At 38.5% G+C, this 25,410-nt stretch overlaps 2 protein-coding genes across 3 annotated transcripts in view; one reads left to right on the top strand and one right to left on the bottom strand.

Annotated features, from left to right (window-relative positions):
- DLC1 (DLC1 Rho GTPase activating protein) overlaps window positions 1-25,410 on the bottom strand; it is a 566,624-nt gene that overhangs the window by 473,810 nt on the left and 67,404 nt on the right. The window contains exon 3 of one of the 2 annotated variants that reach the window (XM_086703318.1): window positions 10,862-10,928. The exons of the other annotated variant lie outside the window; for it this stretch is intronic. The gene's annotated coding sequence lies outside the window, so the exon portion shown is untranslated. The remainder of the gene's footprint in view (window positions 1-10,861; window positions 10,929-25,410) is intronic. 2 annotated transcript variants of the gene reach the window in all.
- On the top strand, window positions 9,880-12,528 carry CB1H8orf48 (chromosome B1 C8orf48 homolog). Its single transcript, XM_086703326.1, has one exon. It carries the CDS (start codon window positions 10,194-10,196, stop codon window positions 11,091-11,093), a length of 900 nt encoding a protein of 299 aa, XP_086559452.1. The 5' UTR covers window positions 9,880-10,193; the 3' UTR covers window positions 11,094-12,528.

Genomic DNA, 25,410 nt, shown 5'->3' with positions numbered 1-25,410 from the left:
ATTTCTTGTTGGTATTTAGGTTACCTGAAGCCCATATTTGATAGAGAGCTATGAAAACCACTCTGTAGTTCTTTAGGTCACTTTATCAAAGCTTGTGTCGGGGCCCATCTATATAATAGTAGTTGAGGGAAGGAAGATAGCCAGTCAGATAACACAGTATGAGAATAATATGCTAAAATATAACAAGGGGACTGGTTTTAACACTTCTCATTTAGGATTAGGTAGTCCAATGAGTTTTGATCCGTTCCCTCCATTCTCAATCTTATTCTTGTTCTTGTTCTTACAATGTTCGTTATTATCACTATGTTTAACCAAGAGAAGGGATCTGCAGGAAGCCCAGGGGCTTTCACCTCCAAGCTTTTGTCTCCCCATGATTTCAAAATTATAAATTCTTGGCTTTGGGGGATGTGGCAATAAAAAAGGGCACCCGAACCAAAACCAAAACAAACTTTACAACTTTACAACAGCAGCAATTAGCTTAGTAGCATAGAGCCATACTTACTAGCAAAGGGTCTAACAAGTTTGATGCATGAAATTCAGCCCCAGAAAAGACAAGAAACAGTCTCTGCTAGCCGGAACAAAGGCTGATATTGTGAGATTTCAGTGGCATAATATACAGGCTTCAAATAAGAGTTCTGGTCAGCGAGACATAAAGGAAGTGCTTCATTAGCTATCATAGTGCATACCTCTCCGGCTTGTACCACGGGGCAGCACGCAGCAAGGGCATGGGCGCAAAGAATGAGCTATTCACTCAGGTTTCATAATCTTGCTCTGTTTCAGCCTCTTGGGTTGACAGCTTTCAAGTTAAGCATGGAAGGTTCTAAAGAAACAGTCTTACATTCTTCAGTGATAGAGTTTGTTTTTGGAAAATGCCTATCTAAAATAAGGAGATAAAATACGTTGGGTCTGTGAGCTCAATTTATTACATTAGATGTCTTTCCCGAGCATGGTGATATTTTTATGATGGCTTTGAACGCTTCAGTAAAATAGTTCTGTGGAAATATCGGTCTCAAATGAAATTATTTGCAGTTTCTATGTCATTCAACCCTATGCAATCATATGAATATTCATTTTACAGTGAAAGCTTACTTTGTAAGTAGGAAAATTACAGTAAAATGCTTTGCAAAGATATTGAGTAGAAGAAAAATCATCCTATGTAGTAGTTTTCAGGAAAACTACTGTGAATTCCCATTTCTTTCCCCATCATCCGGAGGCACATACCACTATCCCTCAAGAAAACAGAAAACTATATAACTCAACTTCAAATTAATGGCAACATTTCTGGAATCATTTCATGTATCCTCTGTGCTTTGAAGATAAATGTATTATAATTAGGTTCTGATTTACAATAATTTCCTAGATGCCAACATCCGTATTAAATGGTATTGTCCGACGACCCAGGGATCTAACTTCATAAAATTGAATAAAGATGCTGAGAATGGTTCTCAATTTGAAAAGTGAAGGGGAAATAAATAAGGTTAGGAAATCTACGTATTATGCTGTTACCAAAGAATTTTCAAGAAAAATAGCAAAGAAATCATACAATTCAAATTCATATTTAACATTATTTTTTTGTGAAGAATAGCACCATTGATGCACTAAAATATATTAGAGATATTAATTTTCTAAAATAACAGTAATTTCTGCCCTACACTTGTTTGGAATTTTACCAGATACTCAAATGGAGCAGTGGAAAATCATTACTTGAAAACATTAAAATCTCTGAAATATATGAATCAAAATACTTTAAAATAACTGTTTAAAAATTAAAATTTTAAATTTTAGTTATTTTCCAGAAAAAACAAAAATTTCTTATTTGAAACACTAGATGTGAGCCATCACTCTAAAGTCTGGCCAATCACATTTGTAATAGTGTCAGAGAATATACATTATATTCACAAGACCCCCAAAGACCTTCATCTAAAACAAAGATACTTTTTTAAAAAAATTAAGTTTATTTATTTATTTTGAGAGAGAGACAGTGTGAGCAGGGGAGGGGCTCTCTCTGTGAGAGAGAGGTGGGGAAAGGCAGAGGGAGAGAGGGAGAGAGGGAGAGAGAAAGAGAGAGAGAGAGAGAGAAGCCCAAGCAGGCTCTGCCCTGCCAGAGCAGAGCCCGACATGGGGCTTGAACCCATAAAACCATGAGATCATGACCTAAGCTGAAACCGTGAGTTGGAAGCCCAACCGACTGAGCTACCCAGGCGCCCCAAAACAAAGATACTTCTTAATTAACAGACAAATAAAGTCAAAATCACTCACTACAATGTAGCTCTACATACCCCAATAAAGCAGTTCGTCTTAAGTGCCTGTATTTAACTACTCTATTTTCTCACTTAGCACATTACAAGCAGTTTTACACTAAAAGGTTATTCTGGAGGCAAACTATCTGACTAGCCTTTAATCTATTTTTCATAAAAAATACATGCTGTGGGTTCAACTGCATGTCCACCAAATTCTTACGTTGAAGTCCTAACCCCAAGTTCTTCAGAACGTGCATCCCTTTAGAGATCAGGTCTTCATACAGGTAAGCAACTTAAAATGGGGTCAATCGGGTGAGACACCAATATGGCTGGTGTCCTTAGAAAAGGTGAAATTTGGAATACAGACACACATACAGGGAGAATACCATATGAACATGAAGACAGCCATCTACTAGTGAAGGAGAGAGGCCCAGAGCAGACCCTTCCCTTACAGCCCTCAGAAGGAAACAACCCTGTCAGTGCCTTGATTTCAGACTACTAGTTTCCAGATCATGGGACATTTTCTGTTGTTTAAACCACTCAGTTTGTGGTACTTTATTATAGCAGCCCCAGCAAAGTAATCCATCACACATATTAAAAAGAATGTTCCGGGGCGCCTGGGTGGCGCAGTCGGTTAAGCGTCCGACTTCAGCCAGGTCACGATCTCGCGGTCCGTGAGTTCGAGCCCCGGGTTAGGCTCTGGGCTGATGGCTCAGAGCCTGGAGCCTGTTTCAGATTCTGTGTCTCCCTCTCTCTCTGCCCCTCCCCCATTCATGCTCTGTCTCTCTCTGTCCCAAAAATAAATAAACGTTGAAAAATAAATAAAAAAAAAAGTTTAAAAAGAATGTTCCATCTCTCTGGCAATTTCCTTTAAAAAGAGATAACTTAAATTATGGTCATTTTTCTTTATTCTAAAAAATTAAAATTGCAATACTTGGAAGGCCTTAGCTCAAACTGTGTTGCTAGTTTTTATTATAACAGTTATGTATGAATCAATTTGTCTATAATTATCTATTAAAATTAGATAAATAGTAGATATTTAGAAATTATTTAGAAATAAGAACTTGTTAGGGGCACCTGGGTGGCTCAGTCAGTTGAACACCTGACTCTCGATTTTGGCTCAGGTGATGATTCCAGGGTCCTGGGATCGAGTCCCACACTGGGTTCTGCACTGAGCATGGAGACTGCTTGGGATTCTCTCTCTCTCTCTCTCTCTCTCTCTCTCTCCCTCCCTCCCTCCCTCCCTCTCTCTCCTGCTTCCTCACCCCTGGGCATGTATACTCTCTCTCTCAAAAAAACCTAATGAATAAATATGTAAAATTAAAAATTAAAAAAATGTGTATCCTTGTTGCATTTGCAAGATTTCATTTTATTTAAACTTAAAATTGCTAATGCTTTTATCGTTTTTAAATGTTTATTTATTTTTGAGAGAGAGAGATTGCTCACGTGCATGGGGGAGGGACAGAGAGAGAGAGTCAGAGGATCAGAAGCTGTTTCCGTGCTGATGGCAATATGGGGCTCGAACTTGTGAACTGTGACATCATGACCTGAGCCAAAGTCCACACTTAACCAACTGAGCCATCCAGGTGCCCCTAAACTTAAGTTTGAAAACCACAAATGCAGGTAATGTGAATAATGCTCCTGTAATATTAAAAAAAAGCACAGATAGTAAATTTACTTACATCTTTAGTTGAGAGTTTGTTCTCTATTAATTGATGAATTTCCTTAATATTTTATCTATCATCTATTTATCTACCAGAGCTTTGCTACAATAGCATCTTATAGGACATTTCTGTGTCATGCAGCTCATTCTGACTTTTGTTTTTCTAAGTTCAAAAATATTTCTAAACTATCAGGAAATTTTATATATGTTTCACATGTCTAAGACAAAGATACAGCTACTTGAAACAATAAAAATTTACTAAACTAGCAGGCTATAAACTAAAAATACAGAGATCTATAGCATTCCAGTATATAAATAATAATCAGTTGCAAGATATAGTAGATCACTGTACAATCACTAACATAAAAGTATATAAAATAAAATGAAGTAAAATCCATGCACTTAAAGAAATGGACAGAATCTAAATGGGGAAACTACCTAAAAGATGTCAACGTATACTGGAATACTTGTGAAGACATGCCATATTTCTGGATAGGAAGACCCAATTTAAAAAATCCTCAATGTTTATAAATTTAGTGGATTCTAATAAAAGACTGTAGGTTTTTTACTTTTACCCCGAATCAAGACAGGTTGGTCATAAAGATCATTTGGAAAGATAAAGATATAAGAACATACAAGAACTACCTGAAAATGAAGGAGAGGGGTCTGGCCCTATGAGATGTTAAAACATACTACAGAGTCTGTTAAAACAGTATAGTATTGGTATGTAGAAAGTGAAAGAAAAACCACTGTACTAGAACTGAAACTCAAAACAAACAAACCACAACCCAACACAAACAAACAAAAAACTAAGTGCATATGAGAATTTATGATAAAGTCAGCATCTAAAGACAGTGGGGTAACAAAGAACCTTTTGGTATATATGGTTGAATCAATGGATAGCCATATAGAAAAGTATAAAATTAGATTTATTCTTCACATTAGAGAAGAAACTATAAAAGAATTAGAGTGTTAACACAGAGAATAAAAAGAATCACAAATACTCTAAGAAAACATGGATAAGTTTGTTTATAACATGGGACTAGACAAAAATGTTTAAAGTGATTAAGAATCCTAGAACATAAGGAAACAGATTGATAAATTTGCTACATGAAATAAAAAAATCCAACTTTTGCATGGCAAAGAGCATACGCAAATGAAACGACAAAGTGTGAAAATCATTTGGGAATGATCTCACAGACAAATGGTTAATATTTCCAATATTAAAATGATTTTTCTAAGTTTATTTATTTTGAGAGAGAGGGGCAAAGAGAGAGGGAGAGAGAGGATCCCAAGCAGGCTCTGCACTGCCAGCACAGGGACTGATGTGGGGCTTGAATCCACAAACCGTGAGATCATGACCTGAGCTGAAATCAAGAGCTGGAGGCTTAACGGAATGAGCCACCCAGGAGCCCCTCCAATATTAGAACAAGTGCTTCTTAAAAATTCAGAAGAATAAATCAAAAATCTTGTGGAAAAATGGGTAAAATAAATGGACAGTACACAAAAAAATAAATATAAACGGCCCTTATACACATAAAATGGTGTTCGGTCTCACTTATAATAAGAGGAATTCAATTTAAAATTACACTGAGATACCATTTCTCATCCATTAGATTCACAAAAATTGATAACTCTGAGTACATATCCCGATGGCCAGGCTCTTGGGAACCATTGTTCTTATACACTGCTGACAGGAATGCAAAATATGTATCCCCTATAGAGGGGAATTTGGAAATAAAAAAAATAAAAAACACCCTACATATGCCTTTGTCTTTTGATTTGCTAATCTCACTCCTAGAAATCTTATTGGAGATATACCTCCACAAATACACAGAAAAATTCGATTCCTTATAAGACCAAAATGCCCACCAAAATGTGAGAATTATTGTGGTACATTCCCACACAGAAGACAATGCCATTGTAAACAGAGACGAGGAGGGTGTCTAGAATGAAGTGAAGTGATATCCTAGATAGGATTCTAAGAAAAACAACAACAACAACAACAAAACAAACAAAAACAAGTGTAAAGCAATGCATAGAGTATGCTGAATATATATATATATTTAAGAAAGAGTATACAAATGTGTACTAATTTATAATTTCTCAAAGAAACTTGGAAGCATAAATCAAGAACTTTAATGATTGTCAACGGGGAACGTAATCATAGATACAGAGAAAAAGCTAAATTTCTGTGTGCTCTTTTATTTTTTTTTTCTCTTTCCTTTTTGAAAACTGGTTTTACTTTGGAAGAATTGTGGAGGAAAAGAGACTTGAGAAGTGTTACCAGCCAAATGCAGCGAGGAGACCTCGATACAAGCACGACAGCTTGCAAAAAGGCATTTTTGACGCAGAGAAATTTGACTACAGAATAATTATTAGATTATATTAAGGAATTATTATGTTTTAGGTGTGATAATCATCATAATGCGGTTAGATTTTTAGACAGGCATTACTTCTGAGAGACATAAACTGAATAATTATGGATAAAATAATATTTTATCTTGGATTTTTTACAATGCAGTAGGGGGTAAAAAGTGAAAGGAAGGAACTGATATCTTAAAAGCCCTAAAACTGTACATACATTTTGACCAATCAGGTATAATTTCTGGAATTTATCATAAATGTATAGCTATGAATATACATAAAGATTTAATTAGAGAAACATTTATTCCAATAATTTTTTGGAGCGAAAAACTGGACATACCTTGTGCCTAAATCATTTACTTAAATAAATCAAATATGTATAAATGTTTTCAAAATAATTTGAATGGAAAAGTCATATTATTACTAATTGAAGAAAATAGTTCATAAAAACATAATATTTTGTTAACAAAAATTATTTAAGGAGAAATAGAAAATGTCTTATAAATGTTTATAGTATAATCATTGGGAGATTGGAATTCGGGCAACTTTTACTTAAAATCAACATTGGAGGCTTATATTTATCTTTTAAAGTACCTACAATAAACATGTATTTCCTTTGCAAAACAATAATTATTAAAGTAAAAGGTGACTTTGCATAAGGTAATCAATTTCAGCCAAATTACAGAAGATACATAGGAAAAAAGAATGGAAAGTTTCAGATATTTGTGAGAGGGAAAACATTTTAAAGACATGAATAACAACCACTGTCCCGTAAGTTGAAATAATTAAAAAAAATTTTAATGTTTATCTATTTTTGACAGAGAGAGAGAGAGAGAGAGAGAATGAGAGAATTAGCAGGGGAGGGGCAGAGAGAGAAGGAGACACAGAATCTGAAGCAAGCTCCAGGCTCTGAGCTGTCAGCACAGAGTCCGACATGGGGCCCGAACCCACAAACCATGAGATCATTACCTGAGCTGAAGTCAGATGCCTAACCGGCTGAGCCACCCAGGCACCCCAATAATGTTTTTAATATGAGTGATATAAGATTCTTTACTCTGCAAAAAATCGTTCCTCACCATGAGATTTCTCACACATTCATCTTAGACCCTTAGGAGAAGAAATAATATTTTATTTTGCTTAATCCACAGAACCAAGAACAATGCTGTGAAGTTTAGGTAAAGGGTAGAATATTTTTGAAAGATCTGTTAACTTAATTTCCCTTTTTCATAAACTAGATGCCCTCCTTTTACCCTGTACACCACAATGGCTGTGTGTGTATGCTGAATATATATATATATATATATATATATATATATATATGTGTGTGTGTGTACATGTATATGTATATATATACATATACACATATATATATATATATATATTTTTTTTTTTTTTTTTTTTTTTTACCAGGAAGCAACTGGAAGTGTGTCCTGTCTCCAAAAAAAGAGAAATAAGAGAGAAAGGGAATTAGACAGGAAGACTAATTTTGACCTTCTCCCTCTGGGGGTAAGCCCCTGGCTGTAAGGCACATTTGATTGTTGAGGGAAAGCTGGACAAAGAGCTTCGCCCTGCTCCCCGTTAAGAACTTTGAAGGAAGAGACAGTGTCTGCAGGGCAACAAAAGTAGTGCCATCAGGTGGTTAGGCCAGGAGCACCTGATTTATCTCCTTACTTCCTATTCCTCCCAGCCCTTGAAGTGGCAAGGGCTCCTGCCTACGCTGTGTGTGCCAGAGCACATTGTTTTTTAAATTTTTTAATTATGTGTTATTTTTATTTAAATTTGAGAGAGAGAGAGAGAGAGAGAATATGAATGAATCCAAATCAGGCTCCGTGCTGAGCATAAGCTCAGTCCCAGGCCCTGGGATCATGACCTGAGCTGAAATCAAGAGTCAGATGCTCAAGCAACTGAGCCACCCAGGCACCCAGAGCACATTAGTTATGGCACTTCACAAGCATACATTTGAGAGAAAAAGAGCCAACCTACAGAAGGGATCCAAACAGCCATGGGTGTCAAAGCATAGGCAAGATAGCCAGGAGACGTTTCGGCAAGTTCCACTAAACTTACATTTTGTCAGGACCCTGGAAGGAACCTAACTGGGTCTTGGAAAACACACATATTAGAATACTAAACAATTTACTGGCTCATGCTGGTTATTACAAAAAAAAAAAAGAAAGAAAAGTCAATTACAGGATATTCTCCCCAAAAGTATCTGCTTCTAGGATAAGGTTATTAAAAAATATTTAGCGCATTAGGAGACATGAATATAGTTTATTTAAAGTATAGCTCCTTTGATCAATGTTTTCAGTTAAAAAGCGTTATAATGAATTATGTATAAATATTCAGACGATAAGGAAGGTTTTTAAAATAAACATAAAAAATGAAATCTTGAGCTATTGAGATGCTGGAAATCACTTGGAGCTATCCACAAATTATATAAAGACCAACATATGATAAAATATTATCTGGGTTGAATAAATGAAGTTGCAATCTCTTTATCATTAATATGAGCTGGCTCATATTTGAGAGATGCTTTTTGAACATTTCAGACTTTTGACTCTTTGCCAAGGTGGACATTTTTGGAATAACATTAAGTATATCCTGGTTAGACTTGAATAACACACCCGGGACTGACCAGGGAGCCCATTCTCTTGAAATTATCTCCCATACTTATAAGACCTAGACTCAGACATTTATTAAGACCTAGAAAAAGTCTATCTTTAGAGTCAACGTATTCTGATTCGAGAGAATAGTTATTAATAAAATTCTGCCATGTTTTAAAAGAGGCTATCCTAAAAGGATATGTCGTGTAAAAGAGTAAATGGGTTGGGGTGGGGGTGGTTCAGAAAGATAAAGATGGGAGTTCCTTGACCTGGTAGTATTTATTTCACAGAATCTACTTTGTGACGTTGCATTTACTTCTGTTTTCAGAGTCATTCAATGCATTTACTTAACAGATGTATCTAACGCCTTCTAATGCGTCAGGGAGGTTTTAATTTAGTGGGGTGGTGTGGGGGGACGTCATCAAATAGCTGCAAACCATGAAAGAAAGGCTGTAAAGAGTCTGGGGCAGGGGTGGGTATGAAGCCCTTCCTGAGGAAATGGGATTTGAAGGGGTAACAATAATAAATCACATAAAAAGAAGGGGTGCTGACATGCCAGCCAGAGAACTGCTTGAACCAAAGACCTGAGAACCTGTGTTTCGCAAAGCCGGAGCACAGACTGACGTCCCAATACTGGAGCACAGAAAGTTGTGCAAGATGTGCAGGCAGTCTCGTAAGGATGGTTTCGGCAGTTCCATATTTACTCTAAGACATGGTTGACAAAGAGGTGATCTCCTGGCTAGAAGATCTGCAGACGTGTTTTTGCTTGCGCTTTTCGGCCATCATTTTTTTTTTTTTTTTAAATTTGGGCAGGGCAACATTCTTGAATTAGTTCAGAGGCCACCTATCCCCCGTCGGCCTCAGACAAATATTTGACCTCTGAGGAAAAGGAGTTTGTTAGCTTTTCTAAAGGATTGTCAGATTTTATATTTAAAACAGCACTACAGAAGAGCCGCTGGAAAGCAAACATGGTCCGAGCCTTGCACACCCAGCGAGACCTGCGCTTGTCCGCGCAGCGCAGAGGCGAAGCTGGGGAAGGCGGGGGAAGAGGAGGGGCTCGGCGCCTGCCCGCACCCACTGCGCATGACCGCATGACGCTGCCGCCCCTGTTGCCAAGGCAGCGGGAAGGCGTAGCCCGGAAGGGGAGCCTTGCTGAGCGACACCCAGAGACTGATCCCCGGTACGCTCGGGGCTCGCTAGTTCCTGAGCCAGTCTTGACCGGAACAAAGCCGATGAACACCCAAGTATGATGCAAAGGGATAGCCATCTGCACAGAGGAATTCACAAGAGCCAGGGGAACTGGCCCAAACGGACTTGAGGGCTATGGCAGACCTTTCTGAGGACACCATTCCTGATGAGGTACAGAGTTCCGGTTCATTCAGCTCCTCTGGAGGACTGCAGCCGTGGCCCCAGGCCTCTGGGAGCAAACCTGCGAGTGGAAAGCCGACCACACCCTTGGAAGACGGAGACAAACAATCTGAGCTTCCAGACTACAAAAATAATGAGGAGAAGTTCAGTAGAAAATGGATCAACTATCTCAAGGGCAAAGAAACTAACTCTGGACAGTACCAACCAGACGCTAAACTTCAGACACAAAGCACTCGGGTATCCGATGAAGAACTGAACGCCCGGCAGTCTTTTTGCGCCGTTAAGATAAGCCTGATCCATCGCAGAGCAAACTTGAAGGAGCAAAAGAGCAGCAGACAAAAAAAGCCACAGCTTAGATTGGTTGCAGAGGCTTCAGAGATAGATGCCTTAAACTGTACTGTGCCTGATGAACTTTTGAACAGAATCTACTTAAAAAACATAAGGACAGCACCAAAACAGGTGGCAACAGCTGATCAACACATTTCTTCTCAGTGCCCCAGTTGCAACAGAAAAAGAGCAGAACTGGCTCAATCGGCCTTTCTGAGACAAAAGAAGACTTTACTGGAGTCACTTCTACTCCAAGAGAAAATGGATGAACATCTTTATACCAGAGACTTTCTTACCCTTATTGGAGATGCACATCAGGGCCTCCCCAGGCTTTCAGATGATCCCAAAATAATCTGGAAAAGACTGAATGAGAAAAGTCAGATCAGAAACTCTGGTTTTGAAAGGTCAGATACAGAACAGGTGTGGCAGAATGAAAAAAGTGTTTGTCATTTACCTTTTCTCCACCACCTGTCCAAACCACTTACACTATCCAAACAGGACACAGTGTTTATTAATGATAATGTGTAATGTGGATAAATGTTTCTGTTGTGTATTTGAATAATCATCATTTTTACAGCACTTTGGAAACCAATTTAAGACTTTACTATGTTTTCTTCACAGAGGTGATGACTAAAAACTTTCCATCCAGTACATTTTTTCACATTATAGAGGGCAACATTGTAGTTGGTATACTTGCAAAGTTTTCACAATCCAGGAGAGAGATGTTGGTAGTTTAGGGTTTTGACCATACCAACAGAAAGAAGTACAGAAATGTAAGAGATGGTTAGGAGGTAATAACAGCCTTTGGTGAAATAATGGATATGGGATTTAATAAAGGGTAAATGTTAAGAATGTTACTAAGTTTCTGATTTGTGCATTTGGATGAAAGATAACATCATTAAGATAGGAATATTGGAAAAGATCTTGTTTGATGGTAGTGATTAAGAGTGTGATTATCTGGACAAAGTTTAAGGTATATTTGAGACATCCACATTGAGAGGTTGAGAAACAGTTGGTTATTTGTGGGTGCAGTCTAAAGAAAAGGTTGAGCCTAGAGATTTGAAATAAAGTTGGAGGGGTGGTGGTGGTGGAATCATTGACATCTGGTTGGGAATTGAAATAAGAGATACGGTGAGCTTTTCTAGAAGAAAGCAGAGTGAGAGAGAGGAGGGGCTATGAGCAACTCCTGAGAAATTCAGCAACTAACGGCTGGGTGGGAGAGAATAAGCCAGCAAAGGAGGTTGAGAAGAAATGATCATAGGAAACCAGGAATGTGTCATGTTACAGAGATCAAAGAAAGAATATTCCAAAAAGGATGGGTTGTCTAAGCATGCTAACTCAACAGAAAGTTCCTGTGAGATAACTTAGTTATGTGTTGGATTCTGTTGACCTTAGCATACAGAAATTGGGCAGATAGACTAAGTGGATTGAGGAGTAAATGTAAGTTAAGGAAATGAAGACTTTGAATACACTATATTCCTGGTTAAGTGCAGGAGATGGGGGGGAGGAGGTAAGCTGGAGATAGATACAGAATTGAGGAAAGAATGCTCTAAAAAGCCATTTTGTTCATAAAGATTCTATGAAAGTTTTCTGGTTCCTCTTAATTTCCATTCTGACGAAACAGTATCACCCCCTGGAGAATACCATGGTAATCTGAAAATACATTTGTTGGAAAAGTGTTAGATGCATTCTGAGAAATTTTATCTGTTATTTCCCTATAAAAACATAAATCCTAGAATTACCGACAGCATCTGGACGTCATTTTTCTACATGTCTAACACCTAAGCTGTCACAGTCAAAAAGAAATTTGTAAAAATCAGCACAAAACAGTTTTTGTATCATGTTCCAATAACACTCTTTGGAGTTTAGACCTTCATTTATGTATAAAGATACTGTTGTATCCTGTAGAATTTAGCCTATTTCCTCTTAGTCATTCCTAAATAAAATGGAAAACAAATCATTACCATTTTCATAGTAACTTTTTATTTAAAATCCACATTATGTCATTCTTTCTTTGCCATCTCAATATATTCACATTTCACAATCAAATTCAGAATAATTTCCCATTTAGAATTCCCCATTAAAGGTCATAATCCACCCCTTTAGTCAACTAAGCTAGAAATGTTAGTCATTATTTGTTCCTCCTCTTTTAACAACCCCCAAGCTAACTACTTTTCAGCAAGACCACTGGATCATTCTTTAGTATCTTCTGACCATGACTTCTCATTTCCGTCTCATTACCACTATCCTCGTCATGTCAGCCTCTCACTCCCGGCTTCCCTCCTCCCCAGTCCATTGTCTGCACAGTTGGCAGAATTATTTTTCTAACACAGAGACCTGTTCAACTTATTTCCTTGATTAAAAAAGTAGTAACTGATTTATCAGTGTTGTAGAAATAGCTCAAATTAACCAATGCCACATAGAGGTTCCTTCATATCTGGTCCCCATTTACCTATCTAATCTCATCTTCTTCTATGCCTCCCCCCCCCCCCCAAACCCCCATATTTTATCCTCTACACAACTTTCGCATCTCTGAACTCTCTTGTGCTTTGTGCTGCTGTGGTCTACAAGTAACGTTTGTTTTATTCAAATTCTCTTAATTGTCTTTTATAGCTGGTGTACTCTTTAATTTTGTTTTAGTTCTTTTTTTTTTTTAATTTTTTTTTTTTTTTCAACGTTTATTTATTTTTGGGACAGAGAGAGACAGAGCATGAACGGGGGAGGGGCAGAGAGAGAGGGAGACACAGAATCGGAAACAGGCTCCAGGCTCCGAGCCATCAGCCCAGAGCCCGACGCGAGGGTCGAACTCACGGACCGCGAGATCGTGACCTGGCTGAAGTCGGACGCTTAACCAACTGCGCCACCCAGGCGCCCCTAAGTTCTTCTATTTCATTATAGTAAATAGGTAATACAGTTACGCGGTTTAAAAAATCAAAATGATGTTAAAAGGTTTTAGTATGCAGCTTTCCTACCACCCTGATCCCATCCCATCCCACTTAATTCCATGCTGTCCAGCCAGACCCTTGCCTGCCAGGGGTTAACTCTTTCCTTGCTGAATGATCAGACAACCGGGTAGCCCAGGATGAGGACAGAGGTAGAAGAAATGCAGGAATTGGGGAGCGGCCATTTACCAATCAGGACAGAGTATTTCTAGATTTTAAACAGTCGGAACTGAATTAGTGTGTATGAGCTGAATATTCATGTTAACCGTAAGTAGCCACTTACGCTAGTTTCTCATGCCTTTCAAGTGTTTATGCAAACATAAACATCAAAGATAACTTATGTACTCTCTTCTGTACCTTGTTTTCCCCCCCCCTGTTACAATGTGTGTGTGTGCGTATATATATCATAAAATTTGCTATTTTAGCCATGGCTAATTGTACCATTCAGTGGCATAATTTACATTTACAATGTTGTATAGTTTCTCATCACCCCAAACAGAAACTCCAGATCCATTAAGCAATAACCGCCCCCTCCCCCCGCCCCATTTGCTCCTTCCAGTCCCTGGTAGCTGGCCTCTAATGTACTGTGTCAATGAATTTGCTTATTCTAGACATTTCATATAAATGGAATCAAAATATTTGTTCTTCTGTGTCTGGCTTATTTTGCCACACATCGTTTTGAAGATTCACCTATATTGTAGCATGTATCAGAATTTCATTCTGTTTAAGACCGAATATTATACCGTTATATGCATATACATTAGATGTATGTTTATTCATTCATCTGCTGATGGACACTTGGGTTGTTCCCACTTTTTGGTTACTGTGAATAATGCCACTATGAGTGTTGGCATACAGATATCTGTTTGGACACCCGTTTTCAATTCTTTGGGGTCGATACCTAGAAGCAGAATGGCTGGGTCACATGGTAATTCTAACTTTTTGAAGAACTGCCAGATGGTTTCCACAGCAGTTACAGAACTTTACATTTCCACGAGCAAGGTACAAGGGTTCCAAATTTTCCATGTCTTGTTATGTTCTATTTTTTAAAAATGATAACCATGCAAGTAGGTGTGAAGAAGCGACTCATTTCACTTTGGATTTTCATTTGCCTGATGAGGTTGAGCATCTTTTCAAGTGCTTATTGGCCATATGTGCATCATCTTTGGAGAAATGTCTATTCAAAGACCTTTTTTGTTTTAATTGGGTTGACTATTTTATTGAATTGGAAGAGTTATTGATATATTCTGGATCTGAAAATCTTATCAGATATGTGAGTTGCAAATATTTTCTTCCATTCTGTGGGTTGCCTTTTCAGTCTCTTAATAGTGTTCTTTGGTGCAAAGAACTTTTGGATTTTAATGTAGTCAAATGTGTCTGTTTTTTCTTTTGTTGTTTATGCTTTTGTTGTCATATTTAAGAAAGCATTGCCAAATCTAAGGTCATGTGTATTTGTCCCTCTGTTTTCTTCTAAGTGTTCTGTGGTCTTAGGTCTTGTGTTTAGGTCTTTAACCCATTTTGAATTTTCTTACTTATGGTGTGAAGTAAGGCTTCCTTCTTCTACATGTGGATATCCAGTTTTTCCAGCACAATTATTGAAGAGACTGCTCTTTCCCCATTGAACAGTTTCAGCACTCCTGTCAAAAATCAGTTCACCATAAATTTGAGGGTTTATTCCTAGATACTAAATGCTATTCCACTGATCTGTAGGTCTCCTTATGCTGGTACCACAATGTCTCATTATTGTGCTTTGTAGTTAGTTTTGAAATCAGTACATGAGAAATCTTCTTCTCTGGTATTCTTTTTCAAGACTGTTTTGGCTATTCAGTGTCTCTTAAGAGTCCATATAAATTTTAGGATGGTTTCTTCCATTTCTGCAATAAACATCATTGGAATTTTGATGGGGATTGCATGGAATCTGTAAATTGCTTTGATAATATTGTCATCTTAACTATATTAAGTCTTCCTTCCAATCCAAGCACAAGGGATGTTTTTTCATTAATGTAGGCTTTTAATTTCTCTCAGCAGTGTTTTGTAGTTTTCAGTGTATAAGTTGTAGGATTCTTTTGTTGAATCTGTTCCTAAGCACTGTATTTTATTCCCTTGTTTGCTATTGTAAATGAAGTTTTTTCCAATCCAATTTCTTCTTGGATGTCCACTGATAGTGAATAAAACCACAATTGATTTTTTGCATGTTGATTCTGGATCCTGAAAATTTGTTTCAGTTCACTTATTGGCTCTAACAGGTTTTTGGTTTTTTTTTAGTGGATTATTTAGAGTTTCCTAGCTATAAGATTATGTCATCTGTGAACAGAGGTAATTTTACTTTTTCCTTCCAATTTGGATATTTTTTTTTCTTTTTCTTTTTTGCTTAATTTGGTTCTCACTTCTAGTACTATAATGAATACCAGTGGTGAAAACAGACATCCTCATCTTGTCCCTGGTGGTTTTTTGTTTTTGTTTTTTTTTAATTGTTTTAATGTTTGTTTATTTTTGAGAGACAGAGATAGAGTGTGAGCAGGGAGATGCAGAGAGATAGAGGGAGACATAGAATCCAAAGCAGGCTCCAGACTGAGCTGTCAGCACAGAGCCTGATGCGGGGCTCAAACCCACAAACCCTGAGATCATGACCTGAGCCAAAGTTGGATGCTTAACCCACAGGAACCCAGGCTCCCCCGTCTTGTCCATGGTTTGAGGGGAAGAGCTTTCAGTCTTGGACCATTGAATATGATGTTAGTTGTGGGTTGTTTATAAGTGGGCTTCTTATATTGAGGAAGTTCCCTTCTAAACTTGTTAAATTTTTATCACAAAAAAATGTTTAATTTTGTCCAAAAAAATTTTTTTTCTGCATCAATTGAGATGATCATATGGTTTGATGTACCATTTCGCCCAACCTAAAACCTTGTTTTCATTGCACTCATTTGATAACCCTAAAACAATTGACTAATTAAAATCAATCATGCTCCTATGGGATTAATATAAATTCATATTAGAATACTTGTGTCTCGGGGCGCCTGGGTGGCGCAGTCGGTTGGGCGTCCGACTTCAGCCAGGTCACGATCTCGCGGTCCGTGGGTTCGAGCCCCGCGTCAGGCTCTGGGCTGATGGCTCAGAGCCTGGAGCCTGTTTCCGATTCTGTGTCTCCCTCTCTCTCTGCCCCTCCCCCGTTCATGCTCTGTCTCTCTCTGTCCCACAAATAAATAAAAAAACGTTGAAAAAAAAAATTAAAAAAAAAAAAAAAGAATACTTGTGTCTCAACATGTTTTTCCTTATTACTTGGTTGTGAGCATCTCAAGTGTAGAGACTTTACATTATATCATATCTATGGCGTGTAGCACAGTTGAGCATGAATGGGGCCCAACAAAATCTTCATGGGTGAAAAAACAAGTGCATCAAAGCAATGAAATTTAATATGTCTTTTGCACCAAAATAGGAAAAATAATTCGGGCATACCCTTTTCTGTCAACATTTTGCTTTTGTGCAGCTATCATTTTTCTTTCTCTTTCCATGGGTTGATGCTTCCCTTTTATCATGAATACACATACATTTTCTCAGTGGCAAATTAATAGAATGTTTTTGATAAGACATCTTTCCAGAAGTATGTGACTGATTAATACAGTTTTCATTTTAAAAAATATAAAAATATTTCTTTGGAATCCATGTTTTCAGATAGAAAAAAAATCATCTGAATTATTCATTTTAAAGATAATTCAGGGGCTCCTGGGTGGCTCAGTCAGTTAAAGCATCCGACTCTTGATTTTGGCTCAGATCATGATCTCACAGTTCATGAAATAGAGCCCAGCGTCAGGTTCTGTGCTTATAGTGCAGAATCTGGGGGTTCCCTCTCTCCCTCTCTCTCCGCCCTTCCCCTGCTCACTCTCTCTCTCTTAAAATAAATTAATTAAAAAAATAAAGATAATTCATGGGTTTCTGCAGTTTTGAAGCAACAAGTTTCTTGTTGCTAAACTTGAACAAAATTTTTTATTGCCTCTGAGTACATCCAAAAGGAATGAATATCCTTTTTCCAAACTCTTTATAGCTGCACTCAAGAGATTCCAGTACAGCTGGAAAAGAAAGTCCAACAGATCAGATGCTGAAAAACCACATATTTCCCCAATGCACTAAAAACGCATCCAGCAACTTAGGAATATACAAATATGCAATTTGTGTAATTGTAAGATACAAATTACATAAATATGCATCTATTTAGTTTACCTTCTGTCATCTAGAATTGTTATAAAAAATTTCTGCCTCTGCAAATCTCTATGCCTTTAATAAACAATATAATAATGAAATCCTTAAGGCAGAAGTAAGTGATGTGTCAGACGGAGAGAAAAGAAAGTTCAGTTCTGAACGTCTGAGTCATTCAAATTCCAATCTCAGAGCTATTTAGGAATGTTTGGGACACCCAGCTCAGAATATCTCCCATTTTAAACATATTAGTTTGTTTCATGATGGAACCTAATATAGTAATTTAGTTGTATCCGCAGCAGCATGAACAAGTTGCAAAGACATAGGAATTGTGGCTCTACCTAGGTGTGGTCTTAGCCCCTCATTTTTTTTCTGGAATTGACAGATGAAAATGACATACATACATAGTTAATTTAACATACAGAAAAGGAAAAGTCAGCTGAACTTCTGTTCTCAGTCTCAGTTGCTAATACCCTTTGGAATAGGAAATACAGAAAATTTCCAACTTGCAGCAGACTCAAATTACAGGGAAAAATGCAAAATTCTATCAGGGTGGCAGAAATAATCTTAACGCCTGGTTTTGTTGACCCCACTGTTTGTTGATGTATTAACTGAGGTTTAGGAGAAAGTACATTGTGGTGCATGCCACCAAAAATTTGCTTTGGATGTCAAGACTGATGACCCCACACAATGCCTGAGAGGTTACGAAAGGTTTATTACTCACATAATGAAGTCTTCTCGGAGGGACAAAGGGCAAACTCCCAAGCAGATCTCCAAATGGCTCCAAAAAGAGGAAAAGAGGCCGCCTTGGCTTTTCTTGCCATTGGAGACTGGAGCTGAGGTGAGGATTCCCACCTGTGTGCTGGGACCAGCATGGTTTCAATTTCCTGCCAGTAACAAATAAGGGAGCACCTGGGCTTTCTTCTTAGCTAACCCAAATGTAGGGCAGAAGGGTGGGGCTGGCAAGTTTTGACTGTCAAACATCAAAAATGCAATCAGACTCTTTACAATAACTCACCCCTGATATCTGACTGATGACGGAAATACACTATATTGCATTAAATGAAATTTTGACTCATTAAAGTATGCTGTAATGATGCTCTGTGAATCCTGTAGCCTGAAATTGGTGAGGGTAATAGAAGTCCCACCTACCACTTGTTCAAGAGACCAGCATTGTGTATTTTTAGAAGTGGTCACTTTGAACAACGAGCGCCAACGTGGATGTACTGTGGCTTTAATATGTAACCTTGATTTATATTTTGAGGATCTGTCAGGCAAGAGATTCCCATAGTTACGTTCACCAAAGATAGAAACTTTGGATACGTAATTGCTGTTGCTCTCATTGGTGGAGCTGCTGGCAATGGCCCACGAGTCTGTCAACAGGCACAGATGGAATCAATTGTTGGCCAGGGTAGGATGACTGCCGTGCTGTTTTGATGCTGTCCATAAAGGGTACATGCCCCCGTTGCTGTTCACTCATGGGATCCCGAAGGGCTACCTAAGTAACCAGGGGTTTGAAAGAGAAGCAACAGGTCCCCCTCTCTTGTAGGTGGAATACTCCTAAGGGTCCAGACTTCGCTGTATCTCGTAGGTAACATTTCTCTCTTGGGGAGGCTCCGGTGTTTCTGCTGAGCCTGTAGAATGCTGCCTCCATGACCCTCAGAACGATATCGAGCTTCAAAGACTCAGGGCCTGTGAGAACCTATGTTTCCAGAAGAGCTCAGTCTGCAGTCCCTAACTGCCACTCTAATGGAACCGAGAAGGGCAGTGACGCCACCAAAAATCTATGGGTGGTCCAGAAATTTTAGGAAGGATGACAATTGTGAGAGAAGCATGCTAAAACTTTTCCAGTGACTGATTCTCTGGGGGCAGGGAGAGGGAACGCTAACGGAACTACCTGTGTATTGCAATTTGAACAAATTCTAGAGCCCTTTGTTACAAGGGGCCCCAATTCAAGATGGGCCTATTTGTAAATAATAGCAGAAACAGACTTAAGTAAAATGTGTAAGGGAGGACTAAGTTGCCTCCAAATCCCAAAACGGCCTAAAAGATACTGGGCTTAATATGGTGGCTACAGAGAGTGACAACTGCTACTTCTTGATAGTGTTAAAGATGTAGTAGGGGCGCCTGGGTGGCTCAGTCGGTTAAGCGGCCAACTTTGGCTCAGGTCATGATCTCACGGTCCGTGAGTTCGAGCCCCACGTCGGGCTCTGTGCTGACAGCTCAGAGCCTGGAGCCCGTTTCGGATTCTGTGTCTCCCTCTCTCTGACCCTCCCCTGTTCATGCTCTGTTTCTCCCTGTCTCAAAAATAAAATAAAACGTTAAAAAAATAAATAAATAAAGATGTAGAGGCCTTCCACTTAACAAATAATTTTCAGGAATTTGACCAGGGATGCTGGGCCTTGAGACGCCCATTCCCCTTTTTGAGCTCCCTCTTTTCTTCCTTCTTTGTTTTTAATTTCGTCCTTCCATCAAAAAAAAAAAAAAATTATTGTATTTCATGCAACGTGGAGTGCACACATCAAAGCCACCTAGAAAAAATTTTAATGCATTAAAGACAATAATAACAACAACCTGTGTGTGTGTGTGTGTGTGTGTGTGTGTGTGTGTCTGTGTGTGTGAAGCAGGTAGACTACATGGACAAAATTCTGGTCCCCATGGGGGAGAAAGCTTTGAGGAAAACACCCCATTCATTTGACTTCATCTCTTAAATGAAAGAACGTTTCTATTGCCTCGGGAGGTTATCACACTCTGCTCCAGGATGGCAGCTTTTCCAAAGTCAGGATGTGATAATGCACACCCCTGGAGAGATTTTCTTCCACAATGAAGTGGTATGAGGGAAAAAAAAACACAACAAAACAAAACAAAAACAAAAACACAAACATTTGCACAACCACTCTCTTCAAGATAATACCATAAATATGATATTTAATATTTTCATTTTACAGTATAGGCCGTACAAACTTACTAATTCCTTAGCAAAACACGGATTCTTTAGGGGGGAAAAAGCTGTGTAAGACAATCTGTCTCTTCCTCTTGCCTAGTTTCTGGTGGTTTGCTGACAATTTTTTATATTCCTTGGCTTATAGACACATTATCCCAATCTTTGCCTTCATGTCAGGTTGAGTCCTCCCTGTGTGCATGTACAAATTTCCCCTTTTTATGGGGACGCCAGTCGGGGCGCCCCCAATTATCTCCTTTTAACTGGACTATCTTTAAAGATCCTATCTCCAACTAAAGTCACATTCTTCAGATTAGGACTTTGATATGTAAATTAGGACTTTGATATGTGAGCGGGGAAGGAGGGGAGTGGAACACAATTCAAACCCTAGCAGAGGGGGTGGCAGGTAAAGGATTGGGATGAAATTCCCAGAATTTCATTTTAGCTAAATCATTCTAGAATCTTAAGTTGAAGACAGGTGGTCAAGATAATAATTTTCAATCATGCTACACATTAGGATTACCTGAGAAGCTCTCAAAATAAACCACTACCCAGGCTTTCCTTCTAGGCATTCTGACTTGTCCTGGGGCAGAGACGTGGCAACAGTATTTTTCAGAAGCTTCTCAAGGGAGTATAATACACAGCTGCATTTGGAACTACTTTTTTGGAATGATAAGGCTGAAGGCAGGAAGACCAACTCTGAGGTTGTTTTGTTAATCAAGGAAAGAGATAATAATGCTCTGAAGCTGGCATCAGCAGTGGGAAAGAGAAAGAGAGGAAGAGATAGGTGGGTTCTAGAAACAGGAAGTAAATCAGCAGGACTTAAGACTGAATGGGGTGGGGGGGTTGGTAGGGAAGAACAAAGTTGATGCCTCTGTTCCCATCAGCTACGTGCTGGTGTCATCAGCAGACATTAAAGATAAAAGAGGTTTGTTCTCTTGGGGGAGAGCGAAATAACTGAACTGTTGGAGTTTTTAACAAACTTGTTATTTTGAGATAATTATAGAGTCACATGCAGTTCTAATAAATAGTACAGAGAGATCTGATGTATCATGTACCCAGTTTCTTTCGATTGTAACATCTTGCAAAACTATAATAGTATATCACAGCAGGATGTTGATACAGTGGAGATACAAAACAGTTCCAGGGGTACCTGGGTGGCTCAGTCGGTTAAGCATACGACTCTTGATTTGGCTGATCATGGTTCATGAGTTCAGGGCCCCATGTTGGGCTCCGCACTGGCTGTGTGCAGCCTGCTTGGGATCGTCTCTCTCAAAATAAATAAACATTTAAAAACAAATGGGGCACCTACGTGGCTCAGTGGGTTGAGCATCAACTCTTGATTTTGGTTCAGGTCACCATTGCATGGTTTGGGAGTTTGAGACCCGCGTCGGGCTCCGTGCTGACAGCATGGAACCTGCCTGAGGTTCTCTCTCTCTCTCTGTCTCTCTCTCTGCCCCTCCCCTACTCGTGCACTCTCTCTCTCTCTCAAATTAAATAAACTTAAAAAAAAAAAAAAAGAACACTTCCATTATCACAAGATCCGCTGAGTTTGAGATGCTGGCAGAGAGTGGTCAGGTAAGACTTGCTCTTCCTTACCTAGTTTTGATCACTCTAAGGTACCAGAAATCTGCCAAAACTAAGTAATATCCACCTATGTCAGGGACCTCCATGTAATAATATAACAGAGGAATTTGTAAACTTAGGATTGTATGTTTGTGCAGTGGGGTGTTGGAAATACACATACCTCTAGAACCATTCAGGGAAATTGTTTCTACACACATACTCATAATGCACGCACACTCACAGATGCATACACATATATACCACAAGACTGTGCAAGCACAGAAACCATTCTTATTAGAAGATTCGGAATCCTGTGAGTGGCCACTCCATGAACCCCTCACATTTGAAGTGACAATACTGTCTTTTAAAGGGTGTGTTTCATTTTAACTACAGCCAAAAAGTGAGAGATTAAAAACAGCTGGAACATACGTCTATTTTCACCTCCTCCATCTGGAACTTTGTTTTTGGATATCACAGACATTTTCCAAACAAAACTCTGCTGAACAAAATGATAAATGTGGAAGAGACATGTATGTTCTTTTTTTGTTTGAAGAGCTTTATAGAATTCAAAGCATTGGTGTGTTTTTCAAACATAAAGCTAAACCTTTGAACATCACAAATAGAGTTTGCTTTCGACGGGTGACGTGGCATTGATTTCATATTTGAAATTGGGCAATGTTGTGAGCTACAATGCTGGTTCCTTAATCAGTAGGTCCTTTTAAATGGGAAATAAAAATGAAGTCTTTTCTTATATGTTGATATTTAAATACAACAACTAGACAACTAAAGTAATGTGCTAGCCAATCTTGCAAGTTTCTGTTGGTAACTTACTAATTCATCCTTTTCCTTAAACTGCCCCACCAAAACTACTGTACTAGACCCTTATCAAGTACTGCCTTAATGACTGCAATAACTTTTTCATTCTTTCCCTGACCACGCTATGCTTTTATGTCAATACCTCTATGCAATTCCAGGTTAACATTTAAAAAATGCTTTGGTAACATCATTCCCATTGTGTGTGGACTAAACTCCAAAATTCTTGACCTTCATTGTGTAGGTGCTAGTTTGAGCCCAGATTTGGTTCAAATGCCAGTTTTTCCAATTTTCCAAGTACATTCTGCAAAGGCTCATTGTCCTAGATTAACCGGTATGATAGTTACCTTAAGCTACTGTGTGGATTGCCAGAGAGAAAGAACCCAGGAAAGATAGAGGTTTGGCATGGGGCTCCTGGGTGGCTCAGTCAGCTAAGCATCTGACTTCAGCTAAGCATCTGACTTCAGCTCAACTCATGACCTCAAGGATCACGAGTTCAGGCCCCAGGACAGGCCCTGTGCTGACAGCTCAGAGCCTGGAGGCTCCTTAGGATTCTGTGTCTTCCTCTCTCTCTGCCTCCCCCCACCCCCCAGCTTATGTCTGTCTCTTTCAAAAATGAATAAATATTTAAAAAGAAAGAGGTTTGGCACAATGAGGAAGAAATCATTATTTCGAATTTTGTCTATGACGTCTAGGTGAATATCTTGATTGAGAACCAAGGAAAGAGAGAAGCAAAGATAAAACTTTTGCAGGCAGTAAAAAATTATAATTGCCATGTTCATCCAATGTAAGACTATTAAATATAAATTTACTACAGTACAAAAACATATAGCCTGGGGGTATAGCATATTTAAAACCCCCAATTTTACTGGATAATAAAGCAATAGAATTAAAGCATACTCTATAAAAATGACAGAAACAATATTAAACAAAAGTTCAAATAAAAATCTTGGTGCCATTTACCTCGAACTTTTGGCTCAATATACAATATTTCAGAGATTATGGCTATTTGACCATCTCAGCAGCTGTTTTCACACACTAAAGATATAGACTTGGGTTTCATGGTTAAGTGATATTTATTAGACTAGGAGAAATATGGGGGGGGCTAGGAGGGGTCATGGCTACTCTTTTGCGCCACATTAGGGAAGTTCTTTTGTTTTGTGACCAAGCACATAGTTTTGAGATAAGAAAAGAGAAGGTCACCTGCCTAACAAGCTAGTTTACCCCAGGGCAGTCAACCAGGTGACAGATGGAGTCAGATTGCCCTCACATTCCTATAAGAGAAGATATTTTTCACAGTTCTGGACCATATCCACTCAACATAAAACAGAATCTGATAACAATTATGGGTTGCTAGTGCACAGTGAGAAGTCAAATACCAAAGCTAGCCCTTGCCAAGTTTTTCTTTGTATTTTAACCACATGATCCATATTCTTCATTAGGCTATCCTTCATCTGTCTAAACAACAGTCTGGTGTTAGTTTATAAAACTTAACCATTCTTAGCCCAGATGCTTATGCATCCTTCTTTGGAATATATTTGTGGAGATTTAAAATCAGCAGTTTGATATAAATATCTGGAGTTTGGAGGTAGAGATGAGATATTGGTTCATTGACATATGGGAATTAAAGCCTTACAATTGGCTGAGGTGGCCTAGGGAGCACCTGTTGATAGAGAAAGAGGCCAAGGGTAAGGCGCCTGGGTAATCCAACAATTAGAAGCTAAATAGAGCAAGGAGGCCAAGCACATGGAATGCAAAAAAGTAGCTACATGGGTGTGATATTTATTGACTTTTGGAATGACTTTTAGAAAATTTTAATTCGAGTGTTCTGCCTCATCCCCCTATTTTTACTATTGGATGATTTACGACTTTTATACTTCAATGACGCAGACTATTTGTTGTGATGCTTTAATTCCCTCCCCCAATTAGCCTTTTGTTTGTTTCACTTATATTTTAATATCTCCCTCATTTTTTGTAGTCAAACTTACTGGTTTCTTAAAGTATTACATAACTCATTGCTTTTTTTTTTCTTTTAAGTGTTCTTATCCTTCCACAATATATATTTTTTCAATTTTTGACCAGTATATTTTTCTCAATTTTTATGAATTCTTAAAACTTTAGCTCTTTAATTCATCTGGAATGCATTTTTATAACTGAGAAGACATTTGTTGAAACTATGATTCGAATCGTGGCTAGCCAGTCTTGCAGCCAAGGTTCTTCCCACTGAGGAGGTTTCTCTCATTCAGTATCCTGAATACTACTCATAACGAGAACAGCATCCAGAAGACTATTGCCTGAGCCTGAAGCTTCTTATGGTGCAGTTTTGGGGGCCTTAGGATTTTTTTTTAGTGTTTAGTGGCTATGCCACGATCAATCTCTGTTAACAAGGTTT

The sequence above is a fragment of the Puma concolor genome, chromosome B1 (genome assembly GCF_028749965.1).
Source record: "Puma concolor isolate L17-30 chromosome B1, mPumCon1.1.hap2, whole genome shotgun sequence".
Taxonomy (NCBI): Eukaryota; Metazoa; Chordata; class Mammalia; order Carnivora; family Felidae; genus Puma; species Puma concolor.
This window is presented reverse-complemented; position numbering and strand designations above follow the sequence as displayed.